This window comes from Hylobates moloch, unplaced genomic scaffold (genome assembly GCF_009828535.3).
Source record: "Hylobates moloch isolate HMO894 unplaced genomic scaffold, HMol_V3 SCAFFOLD_1, whole genome shotgun sequence".
NCBI classification, from domain to species: Eukaryota; Metazoa; Chordata; class Mammalia; order Primates; family Hylobatidae; genus Hylobates; species Hylobates moloch.
Window position 1 is genome coordinate 34382236 of NW_026652276.1, and position 13971 is coordinate 34396206.

General features: G+C 36.5%; 2 protein-coding genes across 12 annotated transcripts in view; one reads left to right on the plus strand and one right to left on the minus strand.

Moving 5' to 3' along the window:
• The window catches only part of METTL21A (methyltransferase 21A, HSPA lysine), a 46188-nt gene that overhangs the window by 23202 nt on the left and 9015 nt on the right, over positions 1-13971 (plus strand). Inside the window, exon 4 of one of the 5 annotated variants that reach the window (XM_058439170.1) lies at positions 10066-10166. The exons of the other annotated variants lie outside the window; for them this stretch is intronic. Within the exon in view, the coding sequence (XP_058295153.1) occupies positions 10066-10154 (89 nt within the window). The 3' untranslated portion in view covers positions 10155-10166. The remainder of the gene's footprint in view (positions 1-10065; positions 10167-13971) is intronic. 5 annotated transcript variants of the gene reach the window in all.
• Positions 7-13971, minus strand: part of CREB1 (cAMP responsive element binding protein 1) — a 54314-nt gene continuing 40349 nt past the window's right edge. For 3 of the 7 annotated variants that reach the window (XM_032754742.2, XM_058439140.1, XM_032754743.2), the window contains one exon: positions 6261-6494. In XM_032754742.2, the coding sequence (XP_032610633.1) occupies positions 6350-6494 (145 nt within the window). In that variant the 3' untranslated portion in view covers positions 6261-6349. Of the gene's footprint in view, positions 4321-6260; positions 6495-8393; positions 8606-13971 lie in introns of those variants that run through there. The other 4 variants (XM_058439149.1, XM_058439133.1, XM_058439136.1 and 1 more) reach the window with 4 other exon arrangements.

Consider the following 13971-nt stretch of genomic DNA (forward strand, 5'->3'; position numbering starts at 1 on the left):
CTTACAGAGTTTTTAAAAGCATGTTTATGTGACTGCACATAAATGTTTGTGTAAAAAGAGCATTATGACAGTTGATACCACAAAGATTACAGTAAGAAAAAGCACTTTATGACAATATTTCACAAATTCACAAGGATCACTTTAATATACAAAGCAACTGCTACCATTCTGAACACAAAGCAGCTATTATGTACATAGTGTTAATAAAATGCATTGTAACTCAGTACATTTTTTTCTTTACACATAAAGCACAAAAAGATTTAGGTAAAAAAATTAAAACAGGGATGTTTCTAGAATGTAGGGAATTTTATTAGAAATGTATTTCCCTCATAGTTATTTATTTAGTATTCAACTCCAATAGAAACATCAGAGTTAAAAATCAATACCCTGTTTTGTGCTGACAGTTGTGGGGGAAGTCTTCTTTACCCCAAACCTCAAAAACCAAAAAGCCAAACACCTTTCTAGGAACTTCCCTGATTATTTTGCTTCTAAAAATTTTCAAGTGATACATCTGGGTTAGAAATAATTCCTTTTGCAGGGAGTGGGGGAGTTACAACTGACATGTGGACAAATCAGTCAAGGACAACTTTACATGGAAAACTGCTAACTAGCACTCTTCTTTGCCACCCCTAATAAATCTATACTCAAAAAAAAATGTTGACAATTATTTCCCACTTTTAATATAAATAATTTTATTACATACACAAATTGGAGTGGCACTTGGATAAAAATACATCTATAAAGCATTTACCAATTCAATTTTAAAAATATAAGAAAATAAAACCTCCCAAACACAATGATAGATCATTTCACTTGGCCAACAAACATAAAATCATTATTTGCAGAGATTTTCTTCCTTCTCTACCAATTTTTAAACTATCTCAGATTTACTCTCACTTCTCTGAGATGCTCCTCAGACAAAAGCTTGGAAATGCCATACTTCTATAGGCAAGTAATGTTAGGTTAAATGTGAATTTCCTACTCTTTGATCCTTTTCAAAGACATTTCCAAAAGATTGTTCATTTTCCTTTTACTTGCTGGTGAGAATAATTAAAAATGTATCATGTCATACCCAGCTGGGACCTGCACCCACCATACCAGAATGCATACAGGTCAGTATTTTCTTTCTGTGCTAAAACTGCCTGTTTATAATATCAACTTGCATCACCGGCTTTGTTCTATTTTATTTATATATTTTTAAAATTTTTCTTTTTTTAAAAAATAAATTTCAAGCTAAAACACCTGAAATATAATCCCTCCATTCAAACGTTATCTGGTCCCTCTTAAAGTCGGTCTGCCCCCTGAGGACACATACAAAGGCTTAAGCTACATTCACTAATCAATAAGAACTTATCATAAGCAGATGAGACAGATGGAACTTCAGCACCCTGTTTATTTGAAAATTTTCCATACTGACTCAGCTTCATGATATGTTCAGCCCCTCAAAGATTAATGCCTCTCCTAGCCATTGATTCTAGAATGTCAAGGAAACCAGTTCCTAGTACATACAGTGACTGTGTAGCCAACTTAATAGTCAACATTATTACATTAAGAATATTCAAGATGTATGTAAGCCACCCAACAAAAAGTTCTAGTTGTGCTTTGTACAACTGAGTGAACTATTTATCTCACAACTCTTCACCTGCAGGCTTACTATGCACACTTTACTTTCTCCTTCCTCATCTGAAATCAGTCAAATTTAGGCAGCATTTCTTTGATGTTAACAAAGCCATTAAAAATGAACATATTTCAGTATAATGATTATTACATGTGGTCTCTGTGAAGACAATTGCTTTAAAAACTCTTGTACTATTCTAGACAAATTAATGGATATTTTGGCATACTATGTACAGTATTAATGTGATGCAGATAAAGTCTCATTAAAAATTGAAAATAAATATTATACACTTGGGTTATTTTCCCTTCAATCTTTATCCAAGATGAAAAATAAAACAAGGTTTGAGCCCGTCTTTTAATTAACTGGGCTAGTCATATCTAATTTCCTGATGTTTTCTTTTTACAGCTGTTTTTAAGGCTAGCTTTTAGGTGCTAAAATATTTTAATCAATGAAAAATTTCCATTTAAAAAGTCACATGATTTGAAGAGAGGAGAAAGACTAAAAAGTTGAGAATTACTTGATGAGGGAATTTAAGTTGCTAATACCCAAACTGGGTCATTTTAAAAAGTGCAAGTTACACCAAACATTTACAAAGGATAGAATGTAAATATAATCCAAATAAATATACAACTTTTCTATTAGGTCCATGAGGGAAAAAATATACCAACAGCTTTCAGGGCTACAAAGGCAACAAAAATAAAGCCTCTTGAAAACAACTGAAAAGGTATGTAACACTATTTCTAAAACCCACTTTAATTCAAGATCTTAACTTTAAGATATATTAGCCCTATTTAATCCTACAAAATGAAGCAGCCGTGATCTTCAAAATAAACAGAGACCAATTTATGGTAATAGCTGACTGTGGCTGATGATAAAATTAAAAATTTGTTAAATATGAAAAGAAATCTAGATTGAAGTCACTTCAAGTAAGTAAAGCATCCTGGTTTAAACAAACGTATTTCTTCCTAAGCCTTTGTATGATTCCACATGTCACCCCAAAAGGTAAAAAAGATAGTAGGGATTTGTCCTGAGAGACAGAGATAAACTTCAGCCAGATGACATCTGATGGGATAGGCTGCCTGACTGGTATTGTGCTTTCAGAGACTAGCACTGCTGCTGACCTACCGTCAAAACACATTTTCTGACAAAATCCCTGCTCAAATGAAATGCCAAAATTCCTCCCCCAGGATGATTTTTGAAAAAATCAGTGGTTCCTTTAAAAAGCTATCTTCAGAATGTTCTTACCACTGTTATAGCTGCCACAGACAAAGCATAAAAACCAAATACTTTTGGGGGAGAGGCTTTCAAGTGACTAGTAACATATTTAAAAGTATCAAGCCAAAGAAAACTAATAAAAAATAAAATACTTGGAAGAAAGTTAGAAGATAAAATCAATCATGAGTGCTGGAGTAATGCAGTCATAGAAACTACCAGAAGGGATGCAACAGAACACATAAAAATGTAAAATTTCATCTGACCTCAATATACTATAATACTCAGCATTCCTGACTTAAGAGCTCTCAGAGCTTTAGATTATATACTGTATGTATATATATATATATGTACACATATATTATACAAATGCCACCCCCCCCCAAGAATATCTAAATGAAGAGAGCACCTATGACAATATTATGGTTGCCAATATGGTACTTGAGTTTGAAAAAGAATGAACTTAAAATTGTATCTGATAGCAATTATTTAATAATGAACACATTGGATCTAGCCCTTTCTAAGCCACTTTTCAGTTAAACACTATCAAAGCTTGAAAACTCATAAGAGTAATATATCAAAAATAAACCCCTCCCCACTTCATTTTTATTAGAGTTAATCTGTCCTATAGATAAAAGTGCCACATGGCCCTATATTTGCAAAGTGAGCAATACCAAACTTGCTATTTTCTAGGCAAATCAGTAGCATATGTACAAATTCCTATGATGACATTTTTATTCCCTTTTGGCCAATATAAAGAGAAAAACATTTATTACTGGTAATGTGGCCACATATGTTCTTGGCTACAAGGTTTTTAAAAATTATGTCATTTTCTTAATAAAGATTCTCAAAGTTTCATGCTTACAAACAAACCTCCCCACCATTCTTGCATTAAAAAAAGAAAACTGCACAAAAGATGCTTGATTTTATAAACTGAAATCTTCAAGTTTCACCAAGGGTCTAAGACAGATTTAGCAACAGGATACATTTCTCACCTCACCATTAAGTAATTGACTTCAAAACCAGTGCAATCATCCTCAAGGTATGAAGGATAAGGTTCATCCAGCTCACATGAATGTGATTGCCTTGATTTATCAGGGACTAAGAGGACCACCAACTTCCCAGTAAGTAGAAAGCCTGAACTTTTGAAAAAAAGCTTTAGAGAATACAAACTGCTAAACATTAGGTAATTTTTCATTTATAACACGACACTCAAAATGTTCAATTCGACATTTTGACTCAATAAATAATTCCAACTTGTGAACATATTTGTGACTTTGCTTGATTTCTGTTCAACCAGTTTTTAAAAATGACATTATCTATGCTGTTACACAATTTTTATGCTATAACTTTCCCCATTAGCTCAGCAGGACAAACATCAAACTTTATAGTTGTTTGAAAGCCTTCTTGAGAATCTGGTGAACTGTCCAAACATAAAGACTACATCACTCAATTCTTAGAATGATGCTCCTTCATAAACTCTGTTCATCCTTGAAAAAAGACAATGGTTTGTTACAAACGAAAATATACCATTTATAAATGTTAATTAAAATCTTACTTTTTAAAATGGATCCAGCAATTAACACTTAAATCTTCATATTCTGTTGTTAAACAAGCTTGAGTTTCTTAAATAACTCTTGACTAAATATAAAACATTAGTTTTCTAAGTGTCTCAACACTTTTTTAAAAGGAATTTCCTTCCCAAATGAGACATTTTTTATTTTTATTTTTTGAGACGGAGTCTCACTCTTGTCGCCCAGGCTGGAGTGCAATGGTGCTATCTCGGCTCACTGCAACCTCTGCCTCCTGGGTTCAAGCAATTCTGCTGCCTCAACCTCCCAAGCAGCTGGGATTACAGGCGCCCGCCACCACGCCCGGCTAATTTTTGTGTTTTTAGTAGAGATGGAGTTTCACCATGTTGGCCAGGCTGGTCTTGAACTCTTGACCTCAGGTGATCCACCCACCTTGGCCTCCCAAAGTGCTGGGATTACAGGCATGAGCCACTGCGCCCGGCCCCAAATGAGAAATTATAATCTAACATTATGGCAGTTTTCAATTTTTAAAATCCACCTTAGTCTTTTTTTTTTTTTTTTTAAGAGTAACTTAGATTTATCGAGCTTAGTGAATAAAATGAGTAATAATTAAAAGTGGTATTGAAAACAATGTATGATATACACAAATATAGGCTGTTTTAATCAGGAATTAAAATTATAAAATGACAAAGGCTATACAGCATATTGGAAAGCTAAAGCAGAATAACTACTCTTTATATAAGAGAACAAAAAAATGTTTTGTAAGAATGACAATCCAAATATTGCAGTACAGCAGTCATTCAAATATGTCTGAAAATAACTTTCCTTGTGCACATCTAACACCGTACTTTTTATATCCTTACAACTTCTTTCATTTAAAAAATTCACTAGAGATTCTCTGTTAAATTGTTAATATGGAAAAGATTTAAAATCAGTATTTTTCTACATGTAACATTTCATAAACAAATATATATCACTTTGCTTTATTTGACATCTTGAAGGCTTTCTTGGTGGTAGTATAATGTAAGTGCAATGGGCAACAGTAAATTAGAAATATCTTTTTACGTAAATGAGTGACAATATAAATATTTTTGAAGGTGAGGACAATAACATTTATTTAAAAATCTTGTTATATAACTCAAGGGACTGGTTTACTGATCAGCATTTTACTAAGAATTTAGTACTAACTAAAATATGCTTTGTACTTTTATTTACTTTGCTTTAATTTAAAATTCAAATACCATGCTTTTTCGTTCAGTTGGTTACTTCTTTTAATGTATTCAAAAATGCTGAACACATACAGAACTGAATTAAGAAGCAACAACTGCCCTATGGAAGAGCTGTATTAGTACAGAATGCTTTTAAGAACCAAGGACAAATGTTCAGTATTGAAGAAGAGAACATACATAGAAAGCACTCCAAATTCATTTCTAATTCCTTCAATACCATACTAAAGTTCTTTTTTAGAGGGTATGTCTCTTAACAATTTTACATAATTCACAATGAGAATGTGAAAACATGTCAATTTGGCAATCAACACTTCTTCATTGCACCTTACTTACTTTATGCATGCGGCCCACACATTACTTCAGCTCAACAGGCTGGGGTAATTCTGTCCCTAAGGCAATCAAGGAGCTCAGCACAAACCTTGAAATCATTTTTAAAAAGATTTTCTTTTCCTCATTTCTCCCATCAATTTACAAGTAAACAAATTATTACTTCTTGAGGAGGGTGGGGGTTGAAAAGCAGAAGTCTCTTCATGATTCCTGGCGTTGAAAATTTCTTGAGGGGAGAAGTGGAGGCAGGTGTTGGAACATTCACAGTTTAATGCAAAAGCACAAATGAATGAAATTCTGTAGTTGCTTTCAGGCAGTTTTGCGCATAGAAAAAAAGAAATGTTTAGAAAATAAAATGTTTATTTTGTCTTTCAGGTTGTGGCCAAGCCAGTCCATTTTCCACCTTAACAGGTGAAAATTTAAATCCCAAATTAATCTGATTTGTGGCAGTAAAGGTCCTTAAGTGCTTTTAGCTCCTCAATCAATGTCTTGTTTTGATTTTCAAGCACTGCCACTCTGTTTTCTAAACATTTCACATATTCTTTCTTCTTTCTACGACACTCTCGAGCTGCTTCCCTACAAGCAAAAGAGGACGGGAAAAATTATGCAAATGATTTCCACATATTTATTTTGGATTACCTTTTTTTCCTTTTTTAAAGAAATAGCTCACAGCAACCAACATTTTAGTATATATTAAGCATTGGAAAAGATACACAGAATGACTTGGAAATTACCTTATATTAAAATTTTAATCTGGCCAGGCGTGGCGGCTCACGCCTGTAATCCCAGCACTTTCGGGGGCCAAGGCAGGGGGATCACCTGAGGTCAGGAGTTCAAGATCAGCCTGGCCAACATAGCAAAACCCCTCTCTACTATAAACACAAAAATTAGCGGGGTGTGGCGGCACGTGCCTGTAGTCCCAGCTACCTGGAAGGCTGAGCCATGGGCATCGCTTGAACCTGGGAGGCAGAGGCTGCAGTAAGCTGAGATTGCGCCACTGCACTCCAGCCTGAGTGACAAGAGTGAGACTCCATCTCAAAAAAACAAACAAACGAAAAAACAACTCCATAAACAAGACCTAAATGACCACTTAAAAATTACATCTTACTATTAATTAAAATATTCTGCATAATTCCTGCAAAACTTGAAATTCTATCCATATCAATAACTAAGAAAAAATTAAAGCTAAATGTCAATGTGTAACAATCCTTTAAATAGAAAATCTTACAAACTAATCATTTCAGGGCATTTAAAAAAATCAGTCTCTTCAACAAATGGTGCTGGGAAACCTGGATATCCACATGCAAAAGAATGAGGTTGGGCCTCACCTTATGTCATACACAAATATTAACTCAAAACAGATCAAAGACCTAACCGCAAGACCTAAAACTATAAAACCTCTAGAAGAAAACACTCTCTGACATTGGATTTGGCAGTGATGTCTTAAATACAACACCAAAAGCAGAGGTAACAAAAGCAAAAATAGACAAATAGGACTATATCAAACTAAAAAACTTCTGCACATCAAAAGACACAATAAATAGTGAAAAGGCAACCTACAGAATGAGAAGAAATATCTGCAAATCATATATCTGCTGAGGGGTTAAGATCTAGAATAGGCAAGGTATATGGCTCACGCCTATAATCCCAGCACTTTGGGAGGCTGAAGTGGGAGAATCTCTTGAACCCATGTGTTCAAGAACAGCCTGGGCAATATATTAAGACCCTATCTCTAAAAAAAATTTTTTTTTAAATGTAGCCAAGTGTGGTGGCACATGCCTGTAGTCCCAGCTGCTCAGGAAGCTGAGGTGGGAGGACTGCTTAAGCCCAGGAGGTCTTAGGTTGCAGTGAGCCATGATCCTGCCACCTGCATTCCAACCTGGCTGACAAACCAAGACCCTGTCTCAATTAAAAATTAGTTAGGTGGTGTGTGCCTGTAGTCTCAGCTACTCAGGAAGCTGAGGTTGGAGGCCGGGAGGTCAAGGCTGCAGTGAGCCATGATCATGCCACTATACCACAGCTTGGGAGACAGCAAGATGCTGTCTCAAAAGAAAGGGAAAAAAAAAATCTAGAATATATAAAGAACTTTTGAACTCAACAGCAAAATAACCCAATTTAAAATATGGGCATAGGGACTTGAACAGAGATTTCTCCAGAGATATATAAATGGCCTATAAAAAGATGCTCAATATAGGCTGGGCGCGGTGGCTCATGCCTGTAATCCCAGCACTTTGGGAGGCCGAGGTGGGTGGACACGAGGTCAGGAGTTCGAGACCAGCCTGGCCAACATGGTGAAACCCCATCTCTACTAAAAATACAAAAATTAGCCAGGTATGGTGGCGGGTGCCTGTAGTCCCAGCTACTCAGGAGGCTGAGGCAGGAGAATCGCTTAAACCCGGGAGGCAGAGGTTGCAGTAAGCCGAGATTGCACCACGGCACCCTAGCCTGGGCAACAGAGCGAGACTCCATCTCAGAAAAAAGATGCTCAACATCACTAATCATTAGGGAAATGCAAATCAAAACCACTAGATCTCACCTCACAACCATTAGGATGGCTACTATCAAAAACCACCACCAGCAGAAAATACCAGTTGTTGATGAGGATGTGAGGAAACTGGAACTCTTGTGTACTGTTGGTAGGAATTTGTAAAATGGTGCAGCTGCTATGGAAAGTGGAATGGAGGTTCCTCAAAAAATTAAGAACAAAATTTACCATATGATTCGGCAATCCCACTTTTTGCTACAGATCCAAAAGAACTGAAAACAGGGTATCAAAGAGATATCTGAACACTCATGTTCATTGCAGCATTATTCACAATAGCCAAGATGTGGAAGCAGCCCAAATGTCCATCAGCAGATGAGTGGTAAGCAAAATGTGGTATATATACAATGTAATATTAATATTATTCAGCCTTAGGAAGGCCCTCTGCATGCTAAAAAGTAGATGAACCTTGAGGGCATTATGCTGACACAAGCTAGTCTCAAAAAGACAAACATTGTGTAATTTCTCTTATGAGGCATCTAAAGTCAATCAAATTCATAGAAACAGGACTTAGATTAGTGGCTGGCAGGGGCTGGGCGAACGAGGAAATGGGGAGTTGTTGTTTACATGGTATATAGAGTGTCAGTTTTGCAAGATGAACAAGTTCTGGAAATCTACTGCACTACAATGTGAGTGTACTTAACATGAGTGAACTGTATACTTAAAACTGATTAAGATGGTAAATTTTGTTATATTTTTTACCACGATTAAAAATAAAATTATTTTTAAAAATCTAACACAGATTAAAAATAATTAAAAATTATTCTTTAGCAAGCTGCTCAATATAAACCAGTAAATTCTTTTTTTAGCTCTGTGTGGTCAAGGAACACAATCTTATTACTTAACCTTAATTTCCTGACTGTAAAAAAGACATGGTAATATTTTCTACCTCAAAAGGTTTGTGAGGGCTGGTGCGGTGGCTCACTCCTGCAATCCCAGCTCCCAGCGCTTGGGAGGCTGAGGCAGGCAGATCACTTGAGGCCAGGAGTTTGAGACTAGCCTGGCCAACATGGCGAAACCCTGTCTCTACTAAAAATACAAAAATTAGCTGGGGATGGTGGCAGGTGCCTGTAATCCCAGCTTCTTGGGAGGCTGAGGTAGGAAAATTGCTTGAATCCAGGAGACAGAGGTTGCAGTGAGCCAAGATAGCACCACTGCACTCCAGCCTGGGTGACAGGCATTTCCGTCTCAAAAAACAAACAAACAAAAAGAACAGTTTGTGAGGATCCAATGAGTTAATATATGTAAAGCACACAATATAGTGCCTAGCATGTTGAAGATGTGTTAGCTATTACTATTTTTAGGTAACTCCAAATGGCAGTATACTGTAATTCCATTGATGTCTTTATCCTCATGTAACTATCAATTCAGAAAAAAAAGTAGCATTTGCTTCTATTTTTCATTTTTGAGATGGGGTCTTGCTCTGCTGCCCAGGCTGGAGTGCAGTGGCACAATGAGGGCTCACTGCAGCCTTGACCTCCCAGGCTCAAATGATCTTCCTGCCTCAACCTCCCAAGTAGCTGGGACCATAGGCATGCACCACCATGCCCAGCTAGTTTATTTTTTTTTTTGTAGAGACAGTGTCTTGCTATGTTTTCCAAACAGGTCTTGAATTCCTGGGCTCAAGCTATCCTCCTGCCTCAGCTTCCCAAAGTGCTGGGATTACAGGCATGAGCCACCGCACCTGGCCTTGATAGAAATTTTAAGTAAGTATGACTAATATGCCAAAGTATGACTAATATGCTAAAGGCTCTAATAGGAATGGTGGATAACATGTAAGATCAGATGGGTTATTTCAGCAGTGGCATGGAAATTATGAAAAGGAATCAAATGGAAACGGAGATGAAGAATGTGTTTGATGGTCTCATAAGTAAAACTGACACAGCTGAGGAAAGAATCAGTGAACCTGAAGACAGAACAACAAAAAGCTGTGTGACAGTCTCCAACATCCTAACATATTTATAACTGTAATCTCAGAAGAAGAGGGAGGACAGGACGGAAAAATATTTGAAGAAAGTGTATGTGAGAATTTTCTTCTTTTTTTTTTTTGAGATGGAGTCTTGCTCTGTCGCCAGGCTGGAGTACAGTGGTGCGATCTCGACTCACTGCAACCCTCCGCCTCCCAGGGTCAAGCAATTCCCTTGCCTGAGCCTCAGCTGGGACTACAGGCATGCGCCACCATGCCTGGCTAATTTTTTGTATTTTGCTAGAGACGGGGTTTCACCATGTTGGCCAGGATGTTCTCGATCTCCTGACCTCGTGATCCGCCCGCCTTGGTCTCCCAAAGTGCTGGGATTACAGGCGTGAGCCACTGCAACCGGTTGAGAATTTTCTAAAATTAATGACAGACACCAAGCCACAGACACAAGAACAGTAAGATAAATACGGTGGGGAAGGGGGAGGAAGGAGGGAAGGGAGGGAAAATCCCTAGCCATATTATATTTGAATTTCTGAAAATCAGAGGCAGAGGAAGAAAAGGAGCATTATATACACACAGATTTCTTGTCAGAAACCATTTAAATCATAAGAAAAAAAGTAACATCTTTTTTTATTTTTTGAGATGGAGTCTTGCTCTGTTGCCAGGCTGGAGTGCAGTGGCGTGATCTGGGCTACTGCAACCTCTGCCTCCTGGGTTTAAGCGATTTTCCTGCCTCAGCCTCCCGAGTAGCTGGGACTACAGGTGTGTGCCACCATGCCCAGCTCATTTTTTGTATTTTTAGTAGAGACAGCGTTTCACCATGTTGGCCAGGATAATCTCAAACTCCAGACCTCGTGATCCTCCCACCTCGGCCTTAAGTGACATCTTTAAAGTCCATCACTTCAAAGAAAAAAATGATAAACCCGGAATTCTATACCCAGCAAAAATATCTTTCAAATATGGTGATGAAATAAACTTTTTCAAACAAAACTAGAGGGAATTCATTGCCAGAAGATCTATTTTCTAAGAAATGTAAAAAAGAGTTTTTGAGGCAGAAATATAATAGATTAAAACATGGATTTATATAAGGAAATGAAGACAATTGAAAATTAAATATATAAATGTAAAATTAAAAATTTCTACTTGTGCCATAGTTTGCCAATCCCTGATCTAAACCATTTAAAAGACATGTAGCTCAGTAAAAAAGCAGGACCTAAGTATATGCCATCTACAAAAATCCCACTTCAAATATAAACAGAGATGAAAAAGGATGGAGAAGGATATATTATACAAATACTAATCAAAAGGAGGCTGGGAATGGTGGTTCACGCCTGTAATCCCAGCACTTTGGGAGGCTGAGGTGGGTGGATAACTTGAGGTCAGGAGTTTGGGACCAGCCTGGCCAACATGGCGAAACCCCATCTCTACTAAAAATACAAAAATTAGCTGGGTGTGGTGGCACACACCTGTAATCCCAGCTATTTGGGAAGCTGAGGCACGAGAATCACTTGAATCTGGGAGGTGGAGGTTGCAGTTAGCTGAGATTGTGCCATTGCCATTGCACTCCAGCCTGGGCAACGGAGCAAGATTCTGTCTCAACAAACAAACCAAACCAACTGGGGTAGTTTTATTAGTATCAGACAAAGCAGACTTCTGAAGAAGGAATATTGTCAGGGATAAAGAAAGACATTATATAATAATAAAGAGGTCTATCCTCTAAGAAGACATAATTCTAAATGGAAGATGTAATTCTCATGTATGAGGCAAAAGCTAATAGAACTGAAAGGAGAAATGAACAAAGGGATGAATGCCTTAATACACTCTCCTGTCAGTGATGACAGACTAAGTAGAGTCTCAGAGATGACAGAATAAGTAGAAAATTAAAAATGATATAAGTACACCTGAATGACATAATCAACTACATCTATTTGACATTGATATGATACTTGATAATTTAAGAGAATAAAAATAACACAAAGTATGTTCTTGGGCCATAAAACACCTGGGAAGATCCTCGATTATTTGGAAATTGAATATTAAACATTTCTAAGTCTATAGGTCAAAAAAGAAGTCTCAAAGGAAATAAAAAAAATTTTAAGCTGAATGCAAATAAAAATGACAACCCAAAATTTGTGGGACGCAGCTAAACCAATGCTAAAATGGAAATTTACAGCCTTAAATACTTATGTTAGAAAAAAAGGGCTTAAATCAATTATTTATATCAAGGGTTGCCAAACTTTGCTTCCCTGCTTGTTTTTGTAAATAAAGTTTACTGGAACACAGTCAATATTATCCATCGCTGCTTTGGTATTACAACAGCAGAGTTGAGTAGTTGTGAAAAATCACTTGGTCTGCAAAGCCTGAAATATTTACTATCTGGCCCTTTACAAAAGATTTGCCAAACTGATCCAACTATTATCTTAAGAAACTAGATACCTGCAGATGTTTTCTTAGAAACTGAAATAAGACAAAGGTATATATTAATAGGAAAAAATTTACAGTTACTGAAAAAAGAAACTAGAAAGAGAACAACTAAAAAAACCAAAGCAAGCAGGAGAAAATAATAAAGATCAGAGTATAAATCAATACAATTCTAAGGAGAAAACTAATGCAACTAAGAATTTTGGTTGCTTAAAAACAATCAACAAAATTGATAAACCTTTAGCCAGACTAAAAAAAAGGAGGGTGGCTGGGGTAGGGGTGGTGAATAGAGAGAGAGAGCAAAGACAAAAATTATCAATATTAGGAATGAAGGGCGGGGGACATCCCTACTGACATCCCATACAGTAAAAGAATAATAAACTAACACTATAAACAACTCTACGGTCATGAATTCGCTAACTTTGAAGAAATGGACCAACGTCTTAAAAACACAAACTTCCAAAACTCACTGAAGAAGAAATAGTCTGAATGATCCCGTATTAAAAAAAAAAACAAACAAAAAAACTTCTCAAAATAGAAAACTCCAGGCCTATGTGGGTTCACTGGCAAATTCTACCAACCATATAAGGCTTAAATGATACAAATATTACAATCTCTTCCAGAAAAAGAGAAGGCAAGGGAAGACTTCCACATCATTTATAAGGTCAGCATTACCCTAATAACAAACTAATGACAAAGAAACTAAAATCCCATATTAGCCATAAACGTAGACATAAAAATCCTCAACAAAATATTAGCAAATTGAATCCAGCAATGTATAAATGATACTTCTTGACCAATTGGGGGTTCATCCCAGGAATGCATGCGTATCTCAAAATTGGAATATGAATGTAATTCACTCTAATAACAGACTAAATAAGAGAAACAACACAATCGCCCCAGTAGATTCTGGAAAAGCATTTGACAAGATTAAACAACAATTTATGATGAAAACTCTCAGAAACTAAAAATCAAAGAGAGTTTTTTAAACAATGTAATAAAGAGCTTTTTACAGAGACCCTACAGCTATTACATTACTTAAGGTCCCCCAAAGGTGTCCATGTACTAATCTCTGCAGTCTGTATGTTACCTTATATGGCAAAGGGGAATTAGGTTGCAGATGGAATTAAGGTTGTTAATTAGCTGACCTTAAAATAGGAAAATTATCTTGG